The sequence below is a fragment of the Fusarium falciforme genome, chromosome 9 (genome assembly GCF_026873545.1).
Source record: "Fusarium falciforme chromosome 9, complete sequence".
In the NCBI taxonomy this organism is placed as follows: Eukaryota; Fungi; Ascomycota; class Sordariomycetes; order Hypocreales; family Nectriaceae; genus Fusarium; species Fusarium falciforme.
Window position 1 is genome coordinate 767,195 of NC_070552.1, and position 27,996 is coordinate 795,190.

The window sequence follows — 27,996 nt, forward strand, 5'->3', positions numbered from 1 at the left end:
GCCAAAAGAGGCAACCTGCCAGACGCACCGCCTTGCTGCCTTAGCTTGACATCTCCACTTAAGAGTTCGTTCTCGTTCAAGGTCAGTATCCTTGCAGCCCTACAGGTTGCCTTGTTGAGAGAATATGGCTGAGGCGAACCATTTTGAATGGATGGGAGGCTTGGATCCCTGTCTTTAGAGGCTGTTCAATGCAGATACGCAGAAACGAAGCTTGCCACAGTGGGATCACGGGTTACAGCGCAGGTTGGGTGAAACCGGCTACCCTATATCAATAAGGGATCGGCCAGAAATGCAGCAATATGTCGCGACTCAAGGCGTTTCAAGACTTGATAAATCATTATTTGAAGCGTGAATTGCTACTTTATCTCACTGACAATGTTTAACCGACTGTCATAATCTCGGTTGTTATGCCATAGTCGGTTGAGTACGGATCGGCACTTGTTTGATGCTATCACCATCCTTGTTCAGTTGCCTTTTTACCCACCTGGCTTCAACTACGATCAGCTGCGAAAGCTAATTATTCCCGTAGCCAACGATAGCATTGTATCTGACCCATAGTAGCTGCTGCTGCCTAGATGAAAAAGGCGGTCATGCTATCACTTTCCCCTAGTTGCATTGACTCAACATGCTCTTGTCAGTGGGGTCCTGCTGTGTATCAGCTTCGGGCGCACCCGTAGCGGGAAATGAATCCTCTTTGGGCAAAACATCAAGGAACAATGCCCGAGCACCTATTCCTCACTTTAATTCTACACTCTAGATACACTTGAACCTATCCAGAACACACAAGACCGAACACCTCTAAGAATGTCTCGGCCGATTGTGGAACCCTCTCTCCAACAACCGTTGACGAGTGGCTTCTTGGCCGTCGATTTATGGCAATAGTGTCCGTCGCCAATGCCTAGCTCGACGCCACCCGGGAAGTTAAGATGGGACAGCGCAGACTTTGAAAGTAAAAGATGGGAGGAATTGGCGAGAGTCCTGTTGTCTCTTTTCGACTTTTGGACGTTGAAATGTCTTTCAAGAGGGTTGTCGGTTTTGGCTGCTGCCGCCGCTGATGCGCTTGTCTGCAGACCGGGCTCATCTGTCGTTTTGTCTTCTGCATTGACCACGAGCACATCTATTCTGGGGACCTTTTCAACAGCCATCCTCTCAACCGGCGAGGAGTCAATAGCTTCCACTACCACCGAAACCACAGCTTCTACCACAACCTCCATCACCATCTCGACATCCGAAGAGCCAACATCATCCACAACCTCCTACATGCTCGCCTCGTGCCCTACCCAAGGCCTGGTCTGCGGAATATCAGGCGGCTCGACGCCCAGACCTAGCATTAGGTTCACCACCTTCCAGGCACCGGCGTCGAGGACTGCAAGACGGGTTGCGCCGCGGCCGCAGACTGCGGCTTCTTCCTCATCAGTAATGGATCCAACACCTGCGTCCTGTTCAAGGTCCCTAGCGGACCGGCCGGCTTCGTGAGGTCCGAGACTGGAGGCTATATCGGCTACGATCGTGGGTGCTTCATCTGCCAAGGCTCGCCCCGATTATCGGGCCAGGAACTTGCAAGGACGTGGCATTGAAGTATGCGAGCCGCGCCTACAAGGACAACGTGCCCGGGTTGAGGACCTCAGAGTTGCGCTTGGTTGCGCTGTGATACTGAGACGTGTATCAACATTGAGCTTTAGCGCGGCTCGTGCTGATGAGATGAAGTAAGTGCGGTGATGTTCGGCATGATGGTGGACTTTGCGGATGGCTTATCAGATAAGCTCCTCCAGCAGTCCTGCCAAGCCGAGACAACCCCAGGCTTGGGCCTTTGTGTGTATATACAAACTTGAGCACATAATTACGTGTAGATGGATGGACATGCATAGAGTAATGATACCCAGGGTCAATTGAACCTCATCTTGCAAGCTCACCATCGTGTGATCCTCACGTGGATGATGAAGATGGGAACTGACCTCAGCAAGTTGACAAAACAACTGCCAAGCTTCTTCAAGATAATGTCATCAGTTATCGGACCGCCAGCCCTACTTCCCTCATGACATCTTCAAACAACCGCCCATCTTTGTCGTGGTAACCGGCTAGTACCCAAACGCCGGGCTCGGCAGATGACGTCCTTGCAAAGACAATGGCGCAAACGGTAGGCAGAAACAAGGCGTCTCCAAAAACGTCAATGTCTCACAAGAAATGATACTATACAAAGAAACTCACCAGACAAGTTTAAAGAAACATACAGGCTTGGAAACTTGTTCACCTGCTTGCTTCTCGTCTACCTGAAACGCCCCGTCTGCTTCACTACACGCTTTGCCGCTGTCAACACACCCCGGCCCGCGACCCTCCTCGGCGCTTGTCAACCAAGATGGAGAGCTTCTGAGTGGACAGGTACCTGTGCCGCAAATTGTTGCGGTAGGGGTACTTTGCAGGTCATGTCCAATCGTGGATTAGATTTGCTCTCAAAATAGATGAGCTAGTCTGTTTCGGGAGTCGCCAATGGTTTTTGAGTTAAACGCGCGCCTGGAAGGGCTGGCCAATTGGATAACCACGGGACCCCACAACCCACTCCCAGTGAACTCACTCTCTCTTCAACACCAAGGCATTGCATCTTCTTGTTATCGTTCCCTCTTGGGCAACCGTTTCTTCTTCGCCTAGAACGGTTGGGCGGCAAACCACAATCGTCGGCGAACTTTAAAAGAGATGCTCTGAATAGATCTGCAGGGGTTGTTTCGTTTCATCTTTTCACACAAGACCCCTGCTTGCTTCTTGTCCCTGCCGGCACCGATGATGCGCATTCTCGCCAGAACAAAAATACCCATGTTGTTTCTGCACAAGATACACTTCCCGTCGTTCGTGCAGCCTTTGGCGATCCCCGCGGGCATTCTACTCTGTGGTTCTTTTTTCGTCCCTTCTGGCTCCACGTTTGACTTTGGCACACCACTTCTCACCCGGAATCCCTGTAGCCCCCGTTTCATTTCCCCAGGCGCCCGATTGACTGTCAGTCCGCCACATCAGAGTTAGCGACCCATGCTGGACTGTCATGAACCGCTCTCGAACCTGCAAATTGGCTGGCTGTCAAGATCTAGAGCCTCTCTCTTAGTTGTCCTGTCAACATGTCACTAATGTACATGCCATCTGAACTAAACATGGCCAGACAGACAGACGGCTCGAACATGCTCCCGTCTCTTTCTCTGGTCTTCAACACCCCGCTTAAAACCTCTGGCGCTTGCTCAAACTCTTTCGTGCTACGGATGAATCCATATTCCAGCTCCGCTCTCCCCATCCTCAGCAGATTCACCCTAGCCGCCCTGCCAAACTCCCCCTCCCCCCTCCCCCCTCCACTCCCCCTCCTAACCGCCGAGCTCTAAACAGCCGCCGCCATGTCCCGACCAATATCCGTGACCTATTCATAGCATACTCTTAGCTCTAGACACAAGTGTGCCGTTTCATTGCCATCTGTCGTCCCTCTTTGCCCTGTTTCACTCACTGCCAGAGCCGCCCAGGGCTAGATTGGGTACATGGTATCTTTGCCTCAGCTTTCGGGCGAACGATCCACTCTGCGATGGCGTCGCGGGGGTGCTTAAAGCTTGCCTCATATCCGGCCTTCTCATGGCCTCTTTCTCCTCTCTCCTCAGACAACCTTTCCTTCGCTATACAGCATCATTCCTATTTTTTCTCCTTTCCTTTCCGTTCTTGGTTCATTCTCCTTTGGTCGATATTCCATCTGTCGCTTTCATCATCTGGGCTTCAAAACATTTCCTATTATTTCCTTGACTCTCTGAAACCCAATCGTTGATTTCCTTTTGGCATCTCAATCTTTATCGCTTCGGCCGATTACACACTTGAACCTCCGGGCCACCATCTTCAAGACCGGACCAAGCAGACCCAGGCCGGTTGACCCAGGCCTCACCCTCTCTCTTACGCTTAATCCGTAATCTCTTGTTACAACTGGATCCTTCATCAACTGGATCCTCTTCTCTTCTACCTATCTCTACATTTCTTTCTTCCTTTTCCTCATCATGCCGAAACACACTCGCGCTCCCAGCAACCCCCAGAACCGCTACAATCCTGGTCTTCCTGTTTCTCTTGCTCCTTCGCCTCTGTATAACCAGCACCGGATGACCATGCCATCCACATACTACAACATCCCTACCACTGCCACCTCCTCTATGGCCCTTCAGACCCAGGCCCAGCAGCCCACCTACGAGTCCTACACGAGCACAGCGCCGACTGTGTCGGTGCCCCCTCCGGTGCAGCACCGAGCAAGCTCGGGAGCATGGACTCCTCAGGATGATCAGCAGCTGCTCACGGCTCGGATGCAAGGACTCAACTGGGGCCAGATCCAGGCCAACTACTTTCCCACAAAGACCCCCAATGCTTGCCGCAAGCGTCACGAGCGGTTGATGGAGCGCAAGGGCGCTGATGACTGGGATAACCTGAAGCTCCAACGGCTGGCCAAGGAGTACATGGCCATGAGGAAGGAGATTTGGAGTGGACTCGCCGCTCGAACAGGCGAGAAGTGGAATGTTGTTGAGGCCAAGGTGAGCACTCAGTGTTTTTGGGTCTTTACAATACTAACATCCTTCCAGTGCATGTCTAATGGCCTCAAGAATCTTCAAAGCGCCGCCCGCGCCGCTGCTCGCCGCGACCGTCTCGAGTCCGGCGCTCTCTCAGGGTATGACGACGACAGCGGCATCTCCGGCATGGGCCTGACACCCGTTGACGAACTAGACGCATCCTATAGCAGCCCCGAGACAACCTCATCGGTCGTGCACTCGGTGCCCGCCTCGGCCACCGCCTCGTTCCACCAGCTGCAGTCGCAGGCCCAGATGGCGGCGCTCGGCAACGCCCAGTACGGCATGGCAGCCGCAGCCGCCGCCGCGTACGGAGGCGGCTACGGGGGACACGGGTACTCGTCGAGCGTGAGCTCCAGTGCCAGCGCCGGCCATGGGTATGCAGCTCATGCTGGGAATGGGCACAGTCAGGGTAACAGCCCGCAGCAGTATTTGACGACACAAAGACCTCAGAGCTCAGATATGGGCATTGGGAATCTCATCAACCGACCACGAGCCAATGTCTAATGACCACTTATCATGGCTATCACCCTTCTCCTTACTCTCTCTCATTCTTCGACTTTCACCATACACATCCTCATCTACTTCTTCTCTCTCACAAACAAACCCCATCTGTCGCCGTCCATTCTTTTCTTTGTCTGTTTCCAGCATTCATCATGTTGGCGGTTCCAGTCCTTTTTACTGCATGGCGAGCAGCAGCACGGGCGAGTTTTTGGTGTTTCTGGCGCTCCTGGGACAAACTATAACGACGATCACGCACGACTGGGTCATTTTGTCTACTTGTTTTTCTGTGTGTGTTTGGCGTTGGATATTTTCTGCATTAATGTTTTCTGTTTACTTTTTGTGTGCACCTTGCTTTGTTCAAAAACGGTGGTTCGAAAGAGGAGGGACGGGGGAATGCTTACGTTTTCCTTTGTACAACTAGAGATAGAGATACCATGACACGAAGCATGTCGGCTGATCTAGCAGCGCCTTGTCTTTACTGTTTTTTGAGACATGCGATATCGGGAATACAAGCTTTTTCTGCGTTCAACTGGGTTCGAATATGGTATTGTGACTATAGATACTCCAAGGTTGATCTTTCGGGATGGTTGATGGTTAGGCTTGCTCAGCATTAGATACTCTACAGACTAATGTCTTGAAATGTTATTAACATGATAGTCTACAGTGATGCATGATATGATGAGTAGCGTGTAAGAGACGGCATCACAAGAACCACGACTACAGCTCATGACATAGACCTCATTCCCACCATCACTCATACAATTGTTGGTACATTTACTCGCCCATCCTACATCACCGAGTAGGCTTCTCATCCTGTAACCTACTGCTTGTGTTCTCCACGGCCATGCTCACCATCTCATCCAACTCTTCCTCTTCCCACTCACCATCCTCCTCACCGAAAATGCTCCTCCATACCCTGCTCCACATACCCTTCTTGTGCAGCAGAGCAAGGATCATGACACCGGGAAGATGCCACACACTGGCCCAGAACAGACCTCGGGCGCTGCCCTTGTGGCCCTCGTACTTCCAGAAGCGCACGGCCTCTCGCACGAGCCAGGCATTGATGGGAAGACTGGTAACGGCAAAAGACCACTCTGTGACTCCTGCGGCGCAGAGCGATATGCAGAGGGGAATAAAGACGATACTGTATCGCAGAGCGACACGCCCGTTGCGGGCTGGGTTTGTCCATGCCAACATGCGAAGTCCAGCATTTTTGTACTCCTCACGGATGGGCCAGCTCAAGGCCATAAAGTGGGGGAACTGCCATGCAAAGAGCAACCCTGCCATGACCCAACCGCCAATGGACGAGCCGTCATTAGCAAACAGGAGCTCCCTCCAGGAGCCGTCCTTGGTAGCAGTCTCGCCAGCAGCAGCAGCCCAACCCATCAGAGGAGGAATACCTCCAACAACGGCGCCGACCCAGGTGTTGAAGGCTGTGACAGCCTTGAGAGGTGTATACATGCCGGCATAAATGACGATATTGGCGAAACCGAGTCCAGACACAGTGGGGTTGACACCAACATAGAGGGCACCCGTTCCAATGATACCAGACAGGACTCCGAAAATAATGGCGCTTCGCGTTGAGATGAGGCCTCGGACAAGTGGACGGTTGCGAGTTCGGGTCATCTTGGCATCGGTCTTGGACTCGTACAGCATGTTGAAGGTATTCGCGCTAGCGGAGCAAAGAGCAGTGCCGGTCGTGAGGAATAATAATGTGAGTGGGCTCAGACTCGGCGTCTCGGTTGTGCTCGGGGAAAGCATCTCGGGGACGGGATATAGCGCATATGTAGCCATTGCGGTAAGAACAACGAGCATCGTCAATCGGGGTTTCGAGAGGGAGAGGAAGGTAGAAATGTGCCGTGGGAGCGAGTCGGTGGGGTGTGAAGCGGCATGGCTTGTAAGAAGAGACGAGGCATCTGGAGGAAGAGGGGTTTCTCCTCGAGCGGTGGCAGCAGCAGCAGCTTTTTCGCGGCGTTGAGCTTGTCGTCGTCGGTGAGGGGCAAGCTCCGGTTCGGATTGGGAGGAATTGGAGGCATTTGAGGTAGTTGACGATACTGTCGAATTGGGTGTTACGGATGCCGAGGCAGAGGTAGAGTAGATGCCATTGGCACGGCGGAGGATGACGAAATCGAGGCAATTGGATCGGTCAAAGAGCCTGTTGGATAGGAAAAACGGCGCACACTTGGACGAGGTGGAAGCGACCATTCTAGGCGCAGGAAAGGCGGCGGCGGCAGACATCCATCGTCGCGATGGGCCGGTCCTCGGAGCCTTGAGGAGCAGGGACTGGAGCTCCGCGGCGGGGACGAGGCATCGTGGTGGTCGCATGATCGCCGGGCGATGGGTTCATGGCCGTCGTCGACGAGACTCAATCCATAACCGACTCGCGGAGCCGAAGAGGTTCGATTGAGTAGAGTAAGCCGGTCGTGGATTGGATGGATGGTTCGACTCTGATGGCAGATTTCTTGGTGGGTTGACCCAATCAGGAAGTGTCTGGGGAAAAGGAAGTGAAACGTGACCAGTCACGTGGGTACCCGCACTTGTTACCTGACGCCCCCACGTTGTTGTCTCTTCCACGCCCTGCACACCATCTTCTTATCATGTTCTTTCTCTGCAGATTGATTCCGGCTAAATGCAATGATTGCAGCAGAGGACCCATCCTGCCGTCTCACAGCTGCAGCAGCTGCCATCGGCAAGTGCCGGGGTGGTTCTCCAGACCTTGAGGATCGTGGCCCAGGTTGAGTGGTTCTCTGGGTCTCAAGACCCAACCTCCATACAACGACCCACGCATTCCACCACATGATCGACTCTCTGCATCGACATTGGCGAAGGACACTAGCGGAGCTTCGAAAAACGGAAGCCTAGAATGGGTCTGGAATAGCTCTCTCGCACCCATCAGGCTCCGCGCATATAGGCGTCGTGCTTCTGATGGCAGTCGCAGCCGCACCGTCAGGGCAATGGAGACGAGAACGACGCCTTTGAACCTTTTGGGAAGCCAAGCCGAGCGAATCACCGATTGACTTTCGGCTCAAGGTTGTCAGATGTCCTCCTAGATCAACAAGGTGGGGTGTGTGTCGACATCAGAATGGGTCACCGAATGCGGCTCACCTGTCTCGAAACGTTCAAATATCTTCGCCTTTGGATGCTTAAACGTGACTAGCATACTCTCAAGAATACATTGCGATTAATTTCGAGCTTTAATTGTTCCAGCGCCGTCCTTTTGACAATGCCGGCTCTCCTCGATGCTCTTCGGCAGACCAGCCAGGTCGACTGCGACACTCTTGACAGTGACGGTACGGACTACTCGGAGATGCTATATTCTTACGGCATTGAGAAATTGACTTGTAAATCCAGTTGCTCGGGAGCTGGGCCCTTTCGTGGATTGCACTTCTAACCAGGTTGGTCACCCCGTGTGTGTACTGTGTGGTGCTGACAAGTCTAAGGCCATTGCCTTCTTTGAGGTTTCTCGGCCACTCGCTGGCCAATCCCTATTGCACCATGAGTCTTTGATCGCAGAGGCAATTCGAGATGCACGGGAGGCTCTTAAAGGGCTGCAAGGTACCGCGGCCTTTGAAGAGTTCGTGGTTGAGATTCTGGTATGAGGGCTTCTCGCAAGATGAAGATGTTCTAACATGAAAAGATGGTCAAACTGCAACTATTAACACTGCCCAACTTGACGGGTTACGTACACATCCAGACGAACCCCAGGCTGTCATACTCAACAGCTGGAACAATTGACAACGCCTTCAGTGAACTCTTATTCTCAACCTGGTCTCACCCTCTTCGCTAACATGTTCTCAGGAATCATCGACATCTTCAAGGCTCTGGCACCCGACTTTGACACAAAGAGGGTGTGCATTAAAATTCCCTCCACATGGGAGGGCCTCAAAGCCTGTCGGAGTCTTGAGATGAAAGGCATCGCAACTCTTGCGACCACCATGTTTTGCATGGAGCAAGCAGCGTTGGCCGCTGAGGCACAATGCACCTACATTGCCCCCTACGTGAATGAACTCAAGGTTCACTTTGAAGAGGGGTATGTCTCCCTTTGACATGCCTGTTCCCTGCTGACAATCATAGGTACGTGGACCAAAACAAAGCCTTCGACTTTTGCCGAGAGGCACAAGCATACTACATTAGCCACTCTTTCCGCACCCAGGTCCTCGCTGCTTCACTCACTTCTCTCGACGAAGTGATGCAGCTTGCAGGCATCCAGCATGTCACCATCTCGCCTAACCTGCTCCGCGGACTGGCTTCCACCGACCTGTCAAGCTGGAATGGGACCCTGGGAGAGTACTTTGCCCAAGGACCTGCGAACAAGAGCTGGGAGACGAAAGATTACGGTGCTCTTGTCAAAGATGAAAGCGCATGGAGGCTCGCCTTTACCAGAAGTGGTTTCGGTTCAAGCGAAGGAAAGATCATCCAGGCCATCAATTACTTTGCCGACTTTCAAGAGAAACTGGAGGAACTGGTGAAGCAACATACTGGATAACGACGGGTGCCGACCGATGATTGTCAATAACCCAGTCGCAGCGGCCCGTTAACGGGAGTTCACAGCGGTCGACAAAGGCCGGCAATCAGCAATTGACTGACAATACTTCAAATCAACCATTTCATTCAACTTCTCAATCACTGCCTTCTCCGTGAATGCGCGATCGCAATTCGACTGATCAGAAGACCCATTCTCGAGGACAAAGAGATTACAGAGGATGTTGGGACCTGAATTGATCCCTGCAGGGTGCTCAACTGGAACCTTCGATATCCTTTGTTCGGCATCAAGGCTGGCGGATGCCTTCCCCTCTTTTGGCTTCCACCAAGAGCGTGATAGCCAACAAAGAAAGACAGACAACTTGCAACTGAAGGGAGGCTGGGATGTAGCTAGGACGTGCACTCCCTTGGACCATTGCTAATTTTACACCGTTGCAGGCTTTATTGAGATCCTCTTCCGGATCGGTCACTTGAAAGGGTGGGCACACAGACGTTGGTAGCCAACTTGGCGGTCATCCTCGAGTTCTGTCAACCAGAGTGAATGAAGCTGTCGCAACAATTCGTGACTGTATGAAACCTTCTCTCAGCTTTCACTTTTGACTGGAGCTATAAGGTATAGTACTTCAACTGGACGTTGACACAGGAGAAGAAACCGCGATTAGTACAGTAACTGCGCCAACCTCAAAGACCGGCAATGCCGATGCCTTTCATAGACCACCCTTTCAGTCCTCAAAGAAATCACCCTTTCTTTGTTCGCGACACCAGACCCAGGCCTCGAGAGCATGTGCCAGGTTACCCTCCCCAAGAACAATGGTATTGCCAGGGGCTGGTGTTCCCTGCAGCCTGAGTTGGCTGCTTGGGATAATTCACCATGGAAGCAGAGCTCGTCTGTCATTTAACCCTCCATCAGCCTTGGCCATTATTCACGCATTCCCTCCAATCTTATGTCTTCACTCTCTTTGCCGTCCCTTATAGACTTCTCCTCCCCAACTTGACCTCTTCTGTGTTCGTTCTCTCCCTTTTCTTCGCATTGTACCATAGACCGCCCGACTACTTGATCCGTCTCTACACACCTCCCCTCTTCCATTTGTCGTTGTGATCTGGTGATGGAGGACATACCGCTATCGGCCGCCTTTGGCACAGGCGAGCCGACTCCCTATGTGTCGCCTGAAAGTGCTGCCAAGCGCGTCAACCCTACCATCACGCCTCAAGATCGCGACTGGAGAAGGATGCTCTACACCTTTACCGAGCTGCACAAGTCCGACAAAACTCTCCAGAAGATTCTGTCGGAACACTTTACCTACCACGAAACCCGCATGCTGCTAGCCTCGGACCGTGCCGACATCAAGACCCTTCAGGATGCCAACACGGAGCGGTACAACACCTTGCTTGAGGGGCGCTTTCGCGGCGTCGAGAGAGATTTGGTGTCCAAGCTCACCATGATGTATTTTGGTCTGCCCGTTGAGCCCTTGACCTCTCTTTTGGAGGAGCTGGTCAATGAGTTTGGGCTTAATCAACCAAATGTCCCGATGTACAATGTTCAGCCCCCGCTGCATTTCCTCTCTGCCCACCAGGCTCGCAACTGGGGAAAGGATAACTTGCGAGGTAAGCCGATGAGTCTACGGTCTGGCATGTATTCAGCTAACAGCGTATAGGTCAGGAAGCTCCTTGCTGGCCAATGCCCATCCCGATGGGTGATGCGCTCACCCACCAAGACAGACCTGTCCCGAAGAACACATCTATTTCTCAGAATGAGCCAGTTATGGGTCTTCGAGGAGGCGATGGTGATGACAACGGTGACAGCGACAGCGATGATGGCAATGATGCCATAGGCTATATTTCCCCTGACAGGGTGTTCCCCTTTACTGTCAAGCGCGACTACTGGCCCCAATTCGAAACTGTAGCTCTTCCAAAGGACGAATGGATCTACCTATATGGCTACACCGGTTGCATCCCTTTTGTCCCCCGTAAGTGGCGGTCATACGCGAAAGCCCTTCGACAGATTCTTCAATTGAACCACGACTCTCCTTATTTCCACCCCAAAGATCCTGAAGGCCCCATCGACTACATTCTGGTTCACTTTGACCGAAAGACCAAAAAGGCGACGACGATAGACGATGAACTGTACCTGACCGAGGATAGCCCTGCCATGAAGTATCTCTTGGAGCACTTCACTGGCGATACTACCAGCGGCCATGAGGATTGCTGCGCCTTCTTTGCGACGTATGCAGGGGAACGTCCGCCACACCCTCGTCACTGGGAGCCTCATCCGGAGCAGTTTGAAGCGGACTTGGCCAAGATTGGTCATTATGTGTTTGACGCCAAGAGCGGCCCCGGAAAGAATGCCATCAGCTATGCCTATATAGCCTTCCCCAAGACCAAGACGGAAACCTTCACTATCGATAAGTTTGGCTGCAACCAGTTCAATGCCAACTTTCGGATGGTAATTGATGTCCTGCTCGGTAAGCCTCGCAGCCTCGAACCCAAACATGGACTGCTTCGCCTTGTGGACAGGAACAAGCCGGACACGGAGATCTTGCCGCCTATTGTGTTTGATGCTATGGGCCAGATGCAGTGGGTTTGGGAGATGCTCCATCCTCTGAACAACCCAGGTGCCGACTGGATGGTGGACTGGATGGGTATGGGCGTCTACGGCATGACGGCTGTCATTGTGCCCAACTACTACCCAGACCCTCATCCTCATCTACTATCGAGCCAAGTTTGGACTGGGATGAGCCCCTTTGAAGATGCCTTCGAAGTTATACAAGATGCTGTCACCGAGGCCTTCAACAAGGAGACGATTGCCAGAATGGACTCGATCGTTGTGAAGGGGAAGATGAACAGCTTCGAGATTCCGACCAACCGCCCATATCTCCTTGAGGAGCGACTACAGCTCGGAAAAGAGCTTCAAGGCATGATTGCTGATGAATGCTTGCTGATTCTTCCGGTCTGGAGAGCTGGGGAGAGCAAGTTGTTCCCAGCCTGGCCCGACACATCCGACGTATACACCGACTTTCCGCCCCTGAACTCTCGCCTGGGCACTTTGTTCAAGCTGATCGACTCTCTGTGCAGTGCCACAAATCACAGAACAGACTGGCGCCGTGCCAAAGATGTCATCCTCCTAAAGTCCTTGCCCCCTTGGGACGCCCTCAAGACACCCAAGACGGAATCTCCAGCCTTTCTCCTCACCACTGAAACGACCCAGGATGAGTGGTGCGCGATCCGAAGTGCAATCACATCCTGCGATGTCTCGGTGTCATTTCTAAAGGCTTCTGAGGCGGACTGGTGGCGGAGCATCGCCAAGAGCAACATCTGGGGTGTGCGACCATATTTCAGTGACGACAACTCCCTCTCTTGGTTCTGGACTACACACGCATGGACTAACATCAACGCTCTCACGATCAAAAAGGTCGACGGCAGTAAATCGTTACCGATCCCCCGTCAGCTCGAGCAAGAGGCCAAATCTGCCGCTGAAGAACTTCCTTTCGCCAAGGAGTCCAAAGCTGGCGTCGACGGCCGGAAGGGCACGGTTAAGGCCAAAGCCAAAGAGAGAGTGTCTGCGTTTAGTTCGCGAAGGCATTTCGGGACGAGTCCTATCCTTGATCGTCCGAAGTCGCCTTATATATCTCCTGGTGGATTGGCTCTCCCTGTGCCTGAGCCTCAAGAGGGGTCGGGGAAGCAGACGGCACAACCTGAAAGCTCCTCGGGACCTGTCAAGCGGTTTCCAGGGCACCAAGCCAAACGTCCAGTGTCTCGTCATGGGCCTCCTCTGCAAAGCTCTGCAAGGCGACTGCCTGAGCCTCCAGTCAAACCAACAGGCCAGAGCAAGCGTGACACTCCTGGTCTACCCAGCTCTACAAAGAAACAGCCCGAGCATCAGGCCAAGCCTAGAGGCCAGATCCAGCGCGCTGTACCTGCTCCCCAATCCAAGCTTCAGCTTCCCTCATTCCTCTCAAGGGAGTCAAACCCAAGGCGACAGAGGCAGCCGCAGCCGCAGCCGCAGTCACAGTCACAACGAGAGCGAGAGCGTCCTGAGTGGCTCCGCACGCCGGGAGATAATAGGCGACCGATCTTTATAGAGAGTGAAGAACAAGAGACAACCCAGAGTTCCGAAGACCCTTTGCAGGAAGAGCAGACCGAAAGCCCGGATCAAGGTAGACTCCCTCCTGATGCTGACCTCTGGGGAGAAGATGATGAGCCCATGAGGGATGTGGAAGACGATGCCCAAGAGGAAGCCGAAGAGGAAGGCGAGCCTAGCAATCAACAAGACAGGCGTCCTCGGGTCGAGTTCGCATCCGGCTCTGAATACGGCGATGACGTTGTATCTGTTACTTCGGGGCCATCAGACGCACCTGTCGCCTTCCATGAGCGTACTTCGCGCTTTAAACCCATGGAGCCCATAGACAAGGACGACAGAGCCAGAACGTGGGCTGAACAACCTGGCATTTTTGAAGGCTGGGACCCCAAGGCATGGCCATCCTGCAACGATCTGGGCATTCCCATCACGGCGGCACCGACAGAAAAGGTCTTTCGAACGAGCGACAACGTCCCGATGATGACCAAGGCCGTACTCACGCCAAGCGAGCAGGCTGAGCTGCAGAGCAGCTTTTTCGGTGTCCGCAACATTGCCTTGAAGCGCGCCATGCAGTGTCCGTTCCAGGGCTGTGACTTTTCTCACCGTCTCGATGAGCCAGAGGCCATTGAGCAGCACGCCAAGCTCGTCCACCAGGCGAAGAAGTGTATGTGGTGTGCTGAGCCTTTGTTTGAGTGGTGGTCTCCAGAGCAGAGGATGGCTCATCTGCGCAAGAACCATCAGGTTAAACTCATCAGGGCGTTGGGTATGAAGCCGCCTGCTGGGGACAAGACCAAGACGTTCTCTTCATCGTTTGCTTCTGGCTCTCGCTGGCAGCAACCTACCGACAGCCAAGCAACCAGTTCAGGTGGTCTGTTTAACAGGGTCCCTAGATCACAACGGCAGCAGGTGTTTCCTCAGTTTGGGAACCAGAGCGCTCCCAGAGCCCCCATGGCCGACATGACAGGTACTGCGCCTCTCCAAGGTGGAAACGCCCAGCTGTTTGCTTCAAGCACCTCGCGAGGCGCTATCCCTGACAGAATCCTGCAACTGTCTTCAGAGCTTCTGTCTCTTGTCTGTGGAGGTAGTATCTTGCAGCCCATTGGCGTTGCTCCCGATCGAGTTGTGCGGATCATCTCGGAGCTCCATGGTCTGGTTGGAGGGGTGAATACCCAGCGACCTCAAGCAGGAACCACGGCACCACCTCAGCGTGCTGCTGCTGGGTCAACTCAGATGGTATCTCGAGACGTCGTGGAAAAGATTCTCGATGAGGTCATTGCCAAGTTTGCGTCCAAGGAGGAGGCTCAAGACAAGATACATCCCATGAAGGAGCTGTTCCCGGCAATGCATCCCTCCGCTTATGACCCCGTCGAGCAACAGAAGCTGTTTGACAAGTATACCCCAGCTCGAAAACTCCAACCTCCCCGGCAACTCATATATCCCCTCCCCTGGTATGACTATCCTGGCCCCCTTGTCCACGATGATCCTCCCATGACGTGCCCTCTTCCCGATTGCTTTGCCAACAACTTTGAGTACCTGCAATCTCGTCAGATATGGGATCACTTTGTGAAGAAGCATCCCGATGGCACACTAGATCGCTGCCCTCTCTGCCATCTGCCGTTCGTCTACACCATAGACGACAAGGAGACTGGCAAGAAGGTCAAACAGCATCATCCAGAGGAGGAGTGCATCAAGCACTTTGACTGTCACATCTGGGAGCTCTGGGATAGCTTGATGCCCAAAGGAAAGTATGCCACATACGACTTTGTGGTGGATTTACCGCCGCCGGGTCCTTATGAGGACTTGGATGCTGATGAGGAGATGATGGCCCTTTTAGCTGCTCGCTCAAAGGATGCTGCTCGTCGGAAGGGTGGTGAAAAGACCAGTCGCCCTGGAGGAGCTTCTGTTCGCCCTCAGGAAGAGCGCCGAGAAGACACTGCTCAAGAGGAGCAAGCAGCCGATACTTCTGGAAAAGATCCCCGATGTCCCTTCTTTGAGAAGTGTGGTGCCGTCATTGACTCAATGACGGATGAACAATTCCGCCGTCACATACGCGTCTGCCATCCAAAGGAGGTCCAGATGGTCGACTTTGACTCTGAAGATGGGGAAGAAACAGAGGAGGAGGCTCCAGGTCCCCGTACTCGGACACCAGCGCCTACTCCTAGGCCTGCGATTCAACCGGAGGTCGCGGAGGTCACAGAGGCTACAGAGGCTGAGGGCGCCCAAACTGATGAGTCAAACCGTCCCTCTTCCTCGACCGTACAGTCTGGGACGTCGAAGTCCAAGAAGAGGAAGCGCAACATGAAGCCTCGCAACCAGGCCATGAGTCAAGGATTAGAGGACGAACTTTCTGGCCTTGCCAGCGATACCCCCTCCCGCACCTCCCGAATCCGCACTCGCGAGAAGCTGGTCCCCATTGACCTTCAACCTCTTGAGGAGACTGATGCTTACGCCCCGGCAGCGAGTGAGTCTAGAAGCTCAGCAACCCAAGGCAGAGAGCGTCCTTCCAAGAAGCCCCGGAGAGAGCGCCAACCCGGCGACGATGATGGCGAGTATGAAGACGATGGTGCCTCTACAGATGATGAGCCTGAAGAAGAGTCTCAAGCTCCTAAGCGCCCACGACGAGCTCCATCTCCAGACTGGGTCAAGAGACTAGGCCCTGGAAGCCCCGACTTTGAGCCATCTGACGACATGTACTGCTCAAAGTGTCTTCGCAAGGCTCCCAAGAGCGGAAACAAGAGTCCAAGCCGTTCCCCCCTCGGCCGCGAGAAGGAGCTCGAGTGCCACTCGGACCTCAACCGATGCTGTAGGATCCGTAACGGCGAGGGCGTACCCGAGAACCTCCCCAACCGCAGCGGCTGGATTCGCGCCGCTGACCTGCCCGCTAAGCTCGGCCAGATCAAGTCGCAGTTCACATCAAAGTATCCTGCTTATGTTCGCACCATCTATCCGACCAAGCCGTCTGATAACAACGCGTCTGTGTGGCGATCTGATCCCAACAACGAGGACAATGAGCTTTTCTGGAACATTCCCTGGCCGCCTTACGAGGGTCGGCCTCCGTTCCCTGGGTCATGGGAGGATCCAGGCATTCCCGCAGAGGAGAGGGGACGTAAGAAGCGTCGCGATTCGTGGCAGGGAAGACAAGAGGATGATCCTCTGTATAGGTACCAGAGCGATGAGGACTCGGATGACGACCTGAAGCCGGATGAGGATGATATTGCTGAGTTGCAGGAGGAGGCGAGCAATGATAATAGCAGTGCTGCTAGTGGACTCAAGAGGCGACGGACTGGTGAAGCTGTCAACACGCCTGCCGGGTCTGGAGTCGACACTGGAGCTGAAGAAGATGATGGACCTGCGACGAAGAAGGCCAAGAAGACTCCGGGTAGTAAGTTCCTCCCACAATCATGCATGTCAAGTGATATCCTAACACGATATCTAGCAAAGCCAAAGCCAAAGCCAAAGGCCAAGAGGGCCAAGAAACCTCGCGGCAAAGCGGCCAGCAGCCAGCCCAGCCGAGCGTCGAGTAGAGTTCGACAGAAGAAGTCTGGTGGTGCAAAGTCTAAGGGGCAGGCGCCGCGGGCTTCCCAGGGCGTGTCAGAGGATGCTTCTGGTGCCGGAGAGTAGATGTTGGATGACAGATGATGGGAGTGGAATAGGAAAGGAGTTTGGGATTGGGTATGATTGATATGATTTTTGAATACGTAAGGGGTGGCAAGGCTTTTGGCGGTAAAGAATCAGGAGAGATGGATGGTGTTTTGTATTTCCTTCGTCTTTTTGGAGTTGCCGCTTTGCCTTGCTTGTTACTAGAGACTCGGGGCTATTGCTGATATTTGACTTGGCATGATGCCGAGCTGTCCGTCCACACATTATCCATCACAATGGTCTCTACGAATCGCGATGTCTGACACGAGAATGAGAATACAATTCCATGTGAATCTTGCCATTAATCGGACACTGCCATCTAAACGCCTATATCCCAGGCACTCTATCAGAGCGACGTCACTCAGCCTTGCATCTACAGACGCCCAACACGCCTGCTATATTCCCATTTACCTCACCCTGTGGAACTCTTGTTCCATCCATTCCATGTCCATCCATGTCCTCGGATTTGCCCATTAATCACATCATGTAAATCCCTCCTACAACGCCTCGATAGCCTTCAAAAGAACATCCACACCCCCTTCTCCCATCTCGCCCTTGTCGCCCAGCAACGAGCCCACATCACTAAGGATACCCAATGGGATGTAGCATCCCGTCTTTGCTTTGTCCAGGCTGTCCTTGAGTCGGCTGGTGTGCTCCCACTCCTTGGCAGCCACTTCAGCTCTATCAATGACTCTTGATGAGATGCCACACATGGCAGCGCAGTGCATACCGAAGCTGCCCTCGGCAACACCATCCTCCAGCTTGTACAGGAACGTGACACGTCGTTCCTCGTCATCAACATGAATCTGCATTCTTCGTGCTCGAATCTCGGGGTGATTCTCAAACTCGGTCGCCAGCGAGTGGTAGTGGGTGGCAAAGAAGCCGACACAGCCAATATGAGTAGCAACGTGGTGAAGAACAGCCTGGGCAACAGCAACACCATCATACGAACTGGTTCCACGGCCGAGTTCATCCAGAATGACCAACGAGCGAGGAGTAGCTTCGGAAAGGATCTTCTTTGTCTCGGACAGCTCAACAAAGAAGGTTGACTGGGCAGCAAAAATGTTGTCGTTGGCTCCAAGACGCGACATGATTCGATCGACAGGTGTCAAGCGGGCAGACTTGGCTGGCACGAAACATCCAATCTGGGCCATAATGACTGCAATGCAGGACTAGATATCGTTAGTACCATGTCGGAGTATCATCGAGAATGGAACTTACCATGCGAAGGACAGTAGACTTGCCAGCGGCGTTGGCACCTGTCAGCAGGTTGATGTTGGCTTGCTCGCCGCCGAGCTTGATGTCGTTGGGAATAAAGTCGTCTACCGTGTTCATCATGCAAGGGTGTCGAAGCTCCTGGAAGTCGACGGTGCTTCGTTCCTGGTCGACAAGCTGTGGGCGACAGCTGGGATGGCCGAGCGATGCTGAAGCCTTGGCCAAGCTGACCAGGCAGTCCAGCTGCGAGATGATCTTGATGGCCTGCAGCCACGTCTCGTAGTCGACATCGAACTTCTTGAAGAACCGAGAAGCGACGTCGCGTACAAGTTGCGAGTGTGTCTCCTCAGCTTCTTGCAACTCCCGGACGAGCTGGGACAGCTGGGGGAAGTAGTAGCGCTTGACGTCCTTGGTGGCCGACATTTGGCGCCAGTTGGATGGAACCTTGACACTCTTTGGTGCCTCCAGCTGGTAGATCTCCTTACCAACGTCCCTGTAGTTGAGGAGCTTGCACTTGAACTCCTTCTTCTTTTCAGCGAGCAGCTCGTCCAGCTGCTGCTTGATCTCTTCAATCCGATCCGCACTCTCGTCGAAGTCTTCCTCGATACCACGCTCGGGAATGAGAAGCTTGTCATCGCGAGCCTTGCGACGGTCAAATGCCGTCCTCCAGAAGCTGAGGGGCTCTTCAAGGTTCGGCATCGAAGAGATGAGGCGGTCAACAAGGCCATTGCCGCCCTTGAAAGCTCCAAGAAGGCTCATGGTGTACTCTATCTGCTCAAAGCCTTCCAGAACTTTCACGAAATCCTCGGGTTTGCACGCGCCGGCATGGATGCGTGAGATGAGTCGCTCCAAATCGGGCATCTTGACGAGCTGCGAAGCAAAATCTTCTCGAACACCCTGGTCAGCGTTGAGCATCTCGACGGCATCCAGACGCTCGTTGATCCGGTCGATATTGCAGAGAGGGTGGGCAACCCACGACCGGAAGAGGCGCTTTCCAAAGGGTGTGATGCACTTGTTAAGCAGGCTGAACAGGGTACCTTCGGCGCCACCATTGACCGAGTTGGAAAACACTTCCAGGTTGATGAGCGTCTGTCCATCAAGGACCAGAGTTCCGTTCTTCTGGATTGGGTTGTAACGCTCAAAGTTGCCCTGCGAGAGCAGAGGCCTCTCCAGCTTGAGAAAGCGCAAATACGAGACCAGTGCTCCGACGGCTGACATGACAATGTCATCGTCTCGGAACTGTTGGAGAGCCTCGGGCCAAACCTCATCATCAATGTCTTCAACCTTGAAGTACTTTCCGCAACCAAGCTCGCGACGGGTCGTGTCTGCATCCCAGAACTCGGTGTCAGGCTTGAGGTGTGTCCAGATGGTTGTCGGGCTGGTGTTGTTCTTGAGGATACGCAGTGCCTTGGTTGAGAGTTTCGACTTTTCCAGAAGTAGCTCTCGAGGACCAGTTTGAGCGATCAGAGTCTCAAACTTGGTCAGATCAACATCGTCCACAAAGCTGGACAGGTAGAATCGACCAGTAGCAGTGTCGGCAAAGGCGATGCCAAAGGCAGGGAGGTCGTCCACCACGGATTCCTTGATGGCCACGCAGTATGAAGCCATGTCGTCTTGCAGCATGCCGCCATCGACGAGGGTTCCAGCAGTCAAGACACAAGCCAGCTCACGCGTGATGACCTTGTCTGCTTTCTTGCCACTCTTGTCTTGTCGCTCACGCATCTCTTTGCCCAGGTTGGTCTCCATCTGATCGACACGAGCCACCTTGTACTGTTTGGCGATGAACTGGTTGACCCAGTAGTCGAGGGAGCTCTCTGGGACTCCGACCATGCGCATGTTGACGCGATCCGTCATCTTAAAGTCAAACTCCTGATGTCCCACAGTGGCATCATTCTCGTAGAGTTCGTAAAACTTGCCTTTCTTGAAAAAGACAATGGTATCCCACAGGTTCTGCTTGATCTCCCAGTACTGGGTCTCGAAAGGCGAGAACTTCTTCCAGGCAGCAGGAGGAATGTAAATGGTTCTCTTGTCGTACTCGGGGTTGTCAGGTGTACGCTTCTCCTTGTCCATGATCTTAGCAAGCCAAGGATATCGCTGCTCGGGCTCCTTGACATAGGCCTTCTCCTTGTACTTGGGATCCTTTGCGGCCCGCTCTGCTGGCTTCATAACGGGGTGCTTCTCGGACGACTTTGGGTCGTAGTTCCATTGAGATGCTGTGGAACCCTCTGGGATGTCTTCCATCATCTCGTCATCCTCGAGGATACTATCCTTGATATCGATATCGGGTGCGGGGACGGGTGATGACATGTTGGATCGTTTTCGTGGAGCAGCTGGCTTGGAGGATCGCTTCCGCTTCTTGGGTCGAGATACATCTTCGTCCGAGTCGGATGCGATAAAGTCATCCATAGTGTCTATGATGGTGAGTCTTGTGTCGAAAGGCGACTGAGAGTAGCACATACCAGTATCCTCTGCTTGCTCAACATCCTCCTCATCGTAGTCATCTTCATCCTTGACGGATGGGCGTGCTCTTGATCGCCGGCGGGCACTAGAAGCGCCAAACGTGAAGGGCTCGTCATCGGAGGACTCGGCGTAGCTAACGACCTTTTTGACCTGGGTGGGTTAGCGGAGAGGAGAGGAGAGAGGGGGCGAGAGATAGTACCTTGCGAGTAGGGCTGCTTGGGAGAGCGTCGTTGTTCATTGTGGACTTGGGTTTCTTGACTGTTCAGCAGCTGTGGTGGCGATGATGAGGAGCTGGCGTACCTTGACTGTTGACTCGTTCTCTTGTGAACTCGGGGGTTCGATAGCGTCACTGCTAGGGACGGGAGTCGATAGCTTGGTGGAGGTCTTGGGAGTTGACTTGGGGAGAGAGTTGGCCTTGGTGGTTTCTCGGAGGCACAACGATTGCTTGTTGGCGGGAGTGTTCTTGCTGAGGGGCGATGATGCCGGGGCGGGGCTCGAGGGCGGAGCTTTTTGGAAAAAGGAGACAATAGAACGCTGTTTGGCCGAGGATGAGGGTACAGCTGGCTTAGTCGCCCTGGAGGGCGTTTTGGCCGTCGTTGGAGCCATGGCGAACGGACGAGGCAGCACCTAGGAACGGGGGATCGTGAATATTGTAGCAGGTGTCCGCAGCCGTGAATCACGGGACGACGTCGTAGATTGAGACGGGATGAAGTTGAAACCGTCGAGGACACGCAATTGGTATCAACAACAGGAGAAACAAGAGTTGGTGATGGTTGAAGATGGTGGATCACAGACTCGACATGGTTGATCCTTTGTCGCCTGCCCTTCCGAAATGGAAATTGGCAGTCGCGTCGCGGGAAGGTCAAAGCGCGTGCGGGCGCGTCCCGTCAGGCAAGTTCTCGCGTAAAGCACCTGCCTCTGGCGCTGGGGAAACAACGCTACTGCCGGCATGGACCCACTCTTCGGTACTTCAAGATCATTTCCCCGTGAGGCACTGCGACATCACCCAGGGCATCCATCATGGGTTCATTATCTTCACCTCGATTGAGAGCATCGTAAGCTGGTGATTCAGTGAGATGCCGACTACGGTATTGCAAATTCCGCCTGTGACAGATAATTCCGGCCTGTGAGAAATTCAGTATTCCCGATCACTTATACCTGATTGGCCCAACAGTTCTTCATATCGTACTCGTGCCCAGTCGTCCTCATGTTTGTCCTCGCCCCCTTACCATCCCTAAACGTTCGGTGAGCCTTGAAGAGTTCTTTCAACTTCAGCAACACCTTGAACTTTCATCTTCTGATAAACTCGTCCCGGTCGCCGTCATGTCCTCCTTTGGGCGCCCCCACACTCAAACTTATCGGCCGCCAGGTGCACCACTTGCGGGGGGCTGAGGCAGGGTTGCTGTACCTTGTTGGCGAGGCTGTCCTCTGGTGAGATGGCCACCGTGCCGACGATCTTTCCCCCTCGCTCTTTTCCCTGGAGGGTTCAGCGATGGCTTTGTCCTTCTTTTGCCTTTCTTCTTTGCCTCGATGGTCCTTATTGCCGCCTCGGGTGCCGTGAGAAAGGAGACGGAGCGACTGTTCGTCCAGTTTTTTGGTGAAGGTTGTCCCGGAATGAAACCCTGGGGCATTTCTCTTCTCATCAGAGTCCCGCAGCTGCGCCTCTTGGCCGAGATCGCGCTCCTCGATCCTACCAGACAGTGCGTCTTCGCGATTTTGGTAGTCTTCTTGGCAGTCTTGTTCCTCCTCGCTGTCTCCGAATGGCATCCTCCCTGCCACCGGGAGTCTCGATTTAAAGTCGCGCCTTCACTAGTGGATAGAGGGCTCGCTAGAGAGTTCATTCATATCTCCAAACAACATGTTCTCATCTTCGATCTTCTGGCTCAGTTAACCCATCAAGGGCCGGGCTTCAACTATAACAAAGAACACATTGTCAACACATCATAGCATCATATCCCAATGCTAGCACAGTGGCCATTTTTAACCTTCTACTGCCTGCAGTAGAAGGTTCTCATCTTCTTTAGAACTATGGCTGCTACTATCCGACTGCTCCTCGTCACCACGAGCGGTCTGTGGCATTGTTGCCCTCAGACTCAGCAAGCTTGATTCCTCTCGGGTGAGCGATGGCAGTCCGCAGGCCGCTATAGCACGCCTGCGCGACGGATTCAATCCGAAAGCACCTAAGATCAAAGTAGTTTGAGATCACCTACATGATGTCAGTAGTATAGCTAAGGGACGATTCAAAGGAACCCTCAATCTGAGAACTTGGCTGCAGAAATATCAGCATACCGCATGAAAAAAAAAAAACGAGTTGGCATCAGGATGCTGTCGCATCCCTTGGGCAATGAGACTCTGGATCTGGAGAGATACCAAGGTCCTCCGAACGAACAAGCTTATCCGCGTCTTTCCAGAGGATGTCCACGCCCTTGAAGCTGACCTTGCGATATTATTGATACCATTCATCAACATGCTTGGCCATTCACAACCAAAGACTCATTGAGCCCCTATATCCCTCAAGCATATGGGATACTGAGACTTGCGAGGAATCATCAATGCCAAGGGACTCCTTGAGAACACCGAGATCGATATCAAGTCACCAAAGCTCGCAGCAGTTCTTCGAGACATATTCAACGGTACCAAGGCGTTGATGTTGGGGAAGTCGGACGAGCCGCCTGTAGGCAAGAACACGCGGCTATGCATACACAGTCGAGGTCTTGTTTCCATAACCAAGACCTTACCGACTTAGATCTCACTAGACACCCTATTACTAGCCTGGGATGAAATCGAGCAACCGCATGGAGGACATCGACGATGCATTCATGAGTGGATAGAGGATCCGAATCTTAGCTAGGCACTACCTTCCCCAAGCCGACGCTTACTAACACAATACGTCAGGCTGTCTTCACTTTCAATTCGAGTACAGGGACCTTGAATCACCCACCATGGCCAGCATATGGAAGAACTTCCTTGGAAAAGAACTCTCGAGCCCTAGTGGGCGTAATAACCAGACAGATCTTGAGCAACTGACCAAGGAGTACACACCAAGTAGACGGGAGGGAAGTAGTTTCCTGTTGAGTGTGGGCCTTTGAATCTAATCCATGTTGACAGACCTTGTTGTATTGGGATCAAAAATGCCGCGTCCTGCGCCAAAGCGATCGGCCGAGCTCGAAGCCAGCAGTTGTCTCTCAAACTCGTAAGGGATACCATCGAAAAGCTTGACTACGCACTGGAGGCAAGACGTACCGAATCTTGATCTAGCATCAAAAGGAAGTCGCGGAGGTATCGGTGCCGGCGGCTAGGATCAGAACAGGGGAAAGGGTGAGGAGGAGGAGGAGGGCAACGCCGATGAGGTAGTGGTAGATAGCTAGGAATACGAGGTTTTTCACCAATCAATATCGCTTACGATGAGTGAAGCTCACAAAATACTCGTTGATCTCTTGTTGGGTCATCTCCTAGCGACACATGAGAAGTGCCACAAAGTACAAGGCCTCCAAGGGGACGGGCAGGCAGGGTCGTCAAGTACACCCCTGAGAGTTGAATCCCCCAATCAACAACTATGCCAGTCATATCATTGTTGGATCAAATCAAGGCACTAGAACATCCCAAGAAGTCCATTTCTAATGTTAACTTGTTATCACCTATTCCGAGGCTCCGGCGTCGATACCAAGGTGAGGTCAGGGGAGGTGGTGTAAGTCGAGGCCGACCCGCTTTTCCCAACGTCTTCTATGAACGTCATGTCGTGGTCCTCTTGTTTAAAACAACTTCCTATCGTCTAATAAATGACTTTTAGCCCAAATTTGAGGCCTTTTATGACCATTTCAACGAATTATAACTCCAAGTTATAGGAGGAAGCCATTATGACGTCCTGGCTGGGTTCAGGCAGACGCCCACCCTGTCAGACCCTCATATCATTGGCTGGCTCGAGGCTTGCCCTCCCAACACAGACTGTGGCCTGAGGACGCTAGTTCTCATCGAGCACTCCCTGATATAAATTGCTCCTCCTCCTCCATCCTTCTCCCCTCCTTTTCTTCTCCCTCTTCTTTTCTTTCATCACATACATCTCACCATCGGGAGATAACCCATCAACCCCCTATCAAGACTATACATACTCTTACATACACATCATGGTTTCTTCAGGCAGTGTCTTCTCTGCCACTCTACAGGAGATCACCAACACCAAGCTCGACGAACTCTCCAAGAGACGTTCCCGCTTCGAGGAGGCAAAGTCTTCCATACTTGCCTCCATCCAGGTCGAGGATGATGCCGTCAAGCGTGTCATCACCTTGAGTGATGGCGTGAAGAAGTGCTTCGACATCAAGCTCGACAAGGCTGGCAAGGTCATGACCGAGCAGACGGGGCACGGAGCACTAGAGGTTGAGCTCAAGAATCTCGATCGCTTCCTCGACCAGGCGAAATGTGACCCGTCAGTCTCCTCAAAGATGTTGGATGCCTGGCAGCAGTCCCTCATTCGTCACTTGGACATGCAGTCCCTTCAATTCCAGTACGCTGCTTTGTACGCACAGCTTGTCACTGAGTGGCTGTCAGGTGATAAGGAAGAGGAGGGTGCTGCTGGTGATGACGTTGAGATGGGTGAACCCTTTGAGGATGTTGGTAGCGCCGCCAAATTGGAGTCTAGGATGAAATGGGAGGGCGTGGCGTTTGAGGCAGCTGATGTTGACGAGACTGCACTGAAGCAGTATCTGGACCACCTTTTTGGCGCTGACAACAAACACAGAAAAGACGTTGCCAGTGCCTTGAAGAAACTCCGCAGGGCTGTGTATGCGTTTGAGGCGAAGCTGTCGACCCCCAACCAGTTCGGCGTGCAGACCTTGGGATGGGTCATTAGAGGACTCCTATCGTCTGACCTTCTCTCCGACGAAAAGCGAGAGGTTCTCAGAGACTTTCAAGGCAATCACGTCATCCTCAAGGAGATTGCAGATGTCCTTGATATGCGCATCAGCGCCCTCGGTTCATGGAACTGGAGCTCTGACGCAGTTCCCCTCGAGATGAGACGAAAGATCAGTGGCATCTACAATGTCCACCTTCAAGAGGACCTTCTCAACGCCATGTTCCTCCAGTACATTGGTGTCAAGTGGAGTGTCTTCTTCAAAGATACCTTTCAGGACTTTCGTCGCTGCGAGAATGCCTGGAAGTCTACGCGTGCTGATATCCCCAAGATCGACAAACGCCGGCTTGGTTACTACCTCGGACCGCTGTCGGATTCTCCCTCGCTGCAGTCTGCCAGGACCAAGATTTACAACTCCAAATTCTTCATGACCCAGCTCATGGACAACGTTCAGCAGGGTACGGATGTTGCAGAGGGTGAAGAGGAGGCAGAGTACGAGAGTTTTTCGGCTGTCAGTCTCAAGAGAAAGATGGCTGCGAGGGCCACAACGGGAGCCAAGCGACACCGACAGTTGGCGAGCAAAGCTTGTCGCAAGTCGGCGCCTTCGACTGGCGGAGTGCGGATGCCTTCAGACAGCGAGGACGACGATGATGATGATGATGACGATGATGACAGTTTCGATGATGATGAGGATGATGAGGACGACGAGTCAGTAGGAGAGAGAAACCCAATGACTCTCAAGCAAGATCTGTTGCACCTACTGTCGACGGAAATCAACATCAACACGCAGCTCTACGGTGAACTGACGGCCTTTCACTCTGTCTTTGACAACTGGAACTCCCTCCTCCCGCACCAGACTGTGTACACCATCCTCAAGTACTTTGGCGTCTCTGAGAAGTGGCTGGGTTTCTTCAAGAGATTCCTTGAAGCTCCTCTGAAGTTTGTCGATGACGAGAATGCGACTCCACGCCAGCGACGTCGAGGAGCACCGACCTCACACGTGCTCAGCGATGTCTTTGGAGAGACGGTTTTGTTCTGTCTTGACTTTGCTGTCAACCAGTCCACTTCTGGAAACAGACTCTGGAGGGTCAAGGACGATGTTTGGTTCTGGACCCACGACCACAAGTTGGCCGTCAAGACGTGGGAAGTCTTGGATGAGTTCAAGACCATCACCGGCACAGAGATCAACCATGCAAAGAGCGGTACCATCAGAGTTGCCAAGGACCGCGATATGACCCTCGCCATTGACGAATCCCTCCCCGAAGGCGAGATTCGCTGGGGCTTCCTCCGTCTCTCGCCACAGACAGGGAGATTCGAGATTGACCAGAAGATGGTGGACGCGCACATTGATGAGCTTCACAAGCAGCTTCACGATAAGCGCAAGAGTATCCTCGCCTTCATTCAGACTTGGAACTCGTACGCTGCGACGTTTTTCACGTCAAACTTTGGCAAGGCGGCTAATTGCTTTGGTCGAGAGCATGTGGACAACATGCTCTCTACGCATGAGCGGATTCAGAGACAAGTCTTTTCCAAGCTTTCTGGAGGCGGTGAGGAAAAGGTGTCCAGCGTTGCTGAGTATCTGAAGAGGGAGATGAGCCGACGCTTTGGCATCGAGAACATCCCTGACGGGTTTCTTTACTTCCCCGTCGACCTCGGAGGTCTGGACCTACAGTCTCCTTTCGTTTCGCTGCTTCAGATCCGTGAACAGGTGTACAGGTCCCCCTTGGAGCCCATCATCGCCTTTGAAGAAGCAGAAGTCGAGTCCTACAAACGCGCCGAAAAAGCCTTCCTCAACGGAAGCATCAACAACGAGCGCTACTCCCTCGACGACCCAGACTGGAAGCCCAAGTCAGAACACGACCAAGAAAATTTCATGCCATTCGAAGAGTACATTCGCTACAGAGAGGATTTCGAGTTCAACCACTACCGCAGGAGCAAGAAGCTGCGCAACGTGTTCCGTCGGCTGATGACGCGTCCCCAGGAGAAGAGCATCGACAAAGACGACGGAAAGGTGTGCTTGGCTCTTGATAATGTAAGCGGCATGTCCAAGATTCGCAGCTGGCACAGTATGGAGCCGTATTGGAGGTGGGTGGCCATGGTGTACGGGCCAGAGATTGTTGACCGCTTTGGGGAGTTGAATATTGTTGATTCGGGACTTTTGCCGATGGGCATGGTCAGTGTGTTCAGGAACAAGCGTGTCAAGTGGTAGA

At 53.1% G+C, this 27,996-nt stretch overlaps 6 protein-coding genes across 6 annotated transcripts; 4 read left to right on the forward strand and 2 right to left on the reverse strand.

The window, feature by feature from the left end:
- Window positions 1-4,010: 4,010 nt before the first annotated feature.
- On the forward strand, window positions 4,011-5,072 carry NCS54_01112100 (Myb-like domain-containing protein; the record flags this gene model as incomplete). Its single annotated transcript, XM_053156405.1, has 2 exons — window positions 4,011-4,532; window positions 4,581-5,072. 2 exons carry the CDS (start codon window positions 4,011-4,013, stop codon window positions 5,070-5,072), a joined length of 1,014 nt encoding a protein of 337 aa, XP_053012380.1.
- Window positions 5,073-5,861: 789 nt separating this feature from the next.
- Window positions 5,862-7,394, reverse strand: NCS54_01112200 (Protoheme IX farnesyltransferase, mitochondrial; the record flags this gene model as incomplete). Its single annotated transcript, XM_053156406.1, has 1 exon — window positions 5,862-7,394. One exon carries the CDS (start codon window positions 7,392-7,394, stop codon window positions 5,862-5,864), a length of 1,533 nt encoding a protein of 510 aa, XP_053012381.1.
- An 898-nt stretch (window positions 7,395-8,292) lies between these two features.
- Window positions 8,293-9,555, forward strand: NCS54_01112300 (Transaldolase; the record flags this gene model as incomplete). Its single annotated transcript, XM_053156407.1, has 6 exons — window positions 8,293-8,359; window positions 8,421-8,464; window positions 8,510-8,662; window positions 8,707-8,815; window positions 8,868-9,099; window positions 9,144-9,555. The coding sequence occupies 6 exons, from the start codon at window positions 8,293-8,295 to the stop codon at window positions 9,553-9,555; spliced, it is 1,017 nt and encodes a 338-aa protein (XP_053012382.1).
- Window positions 9,556-10,657: 1,102 nt separating this feature from the next.
- Window positions 10,658-17,247, forward strand: NCS54_01112400 (Hypothetical protein; the record flags this gene model as incomplete). Its single annotated transcript, XM_053156408.1, has 3 exons — window positions 10,658-11,156; window positions 11,207-17,008; window positions 17,063-17,247. The coding sequence occupies 3 exons, from the start codon at window positions 10,658-10,660 to the stop codon at window positions 17,245-17,247; spliced, it is 6,486 nt and encodes a 2,161-aa protein (XP_053012383.1).
- Window positions 17,248-17,762: 515 nt separating this feature from the next.
- On the reverse strand, window positions 17,763-21,546 carry NCS54_01112500 (DNA mismatch repair protein; the record flags this gene model as incomplete). The annotated part of the gene is made up of 5 exons (XM_053156409.1): window positions 17,763-18,437; window positions 18,487-20,891; window positions 20,940-21,090; window positions 21,140-21,193; window positions 21,241-21,546. The coding sequence occupies 5 exons, from the start codon at window positions 21,544-21,546 to the stop codon at window positions 17,763-17,765; spliced, it is 3,591 nt and encodes a 1,196-aa protein (XP_053012384.1).
- A 3,518-nt stretch (window positions 21,547-25,064) lies between these two features.
- NCS54_01112600 (Hypothetical protein) lies at window positions 25,065-27,995 on the forward strand (the record flags this gene model as incomplete). Its single annotated transcript, XM_053156410.1, has 1 exon — window positions 25,065-27,995. The coding sequence occupies one exon, from the start codon at window positions 25,065-25,067 to the stop codon at window positions 27,993-27,995; it is 2,931 nt and encodes a 976-aa protein (XP_053012385.1).
- Window position 27,996: the final 1 nt, after the last annotated feature.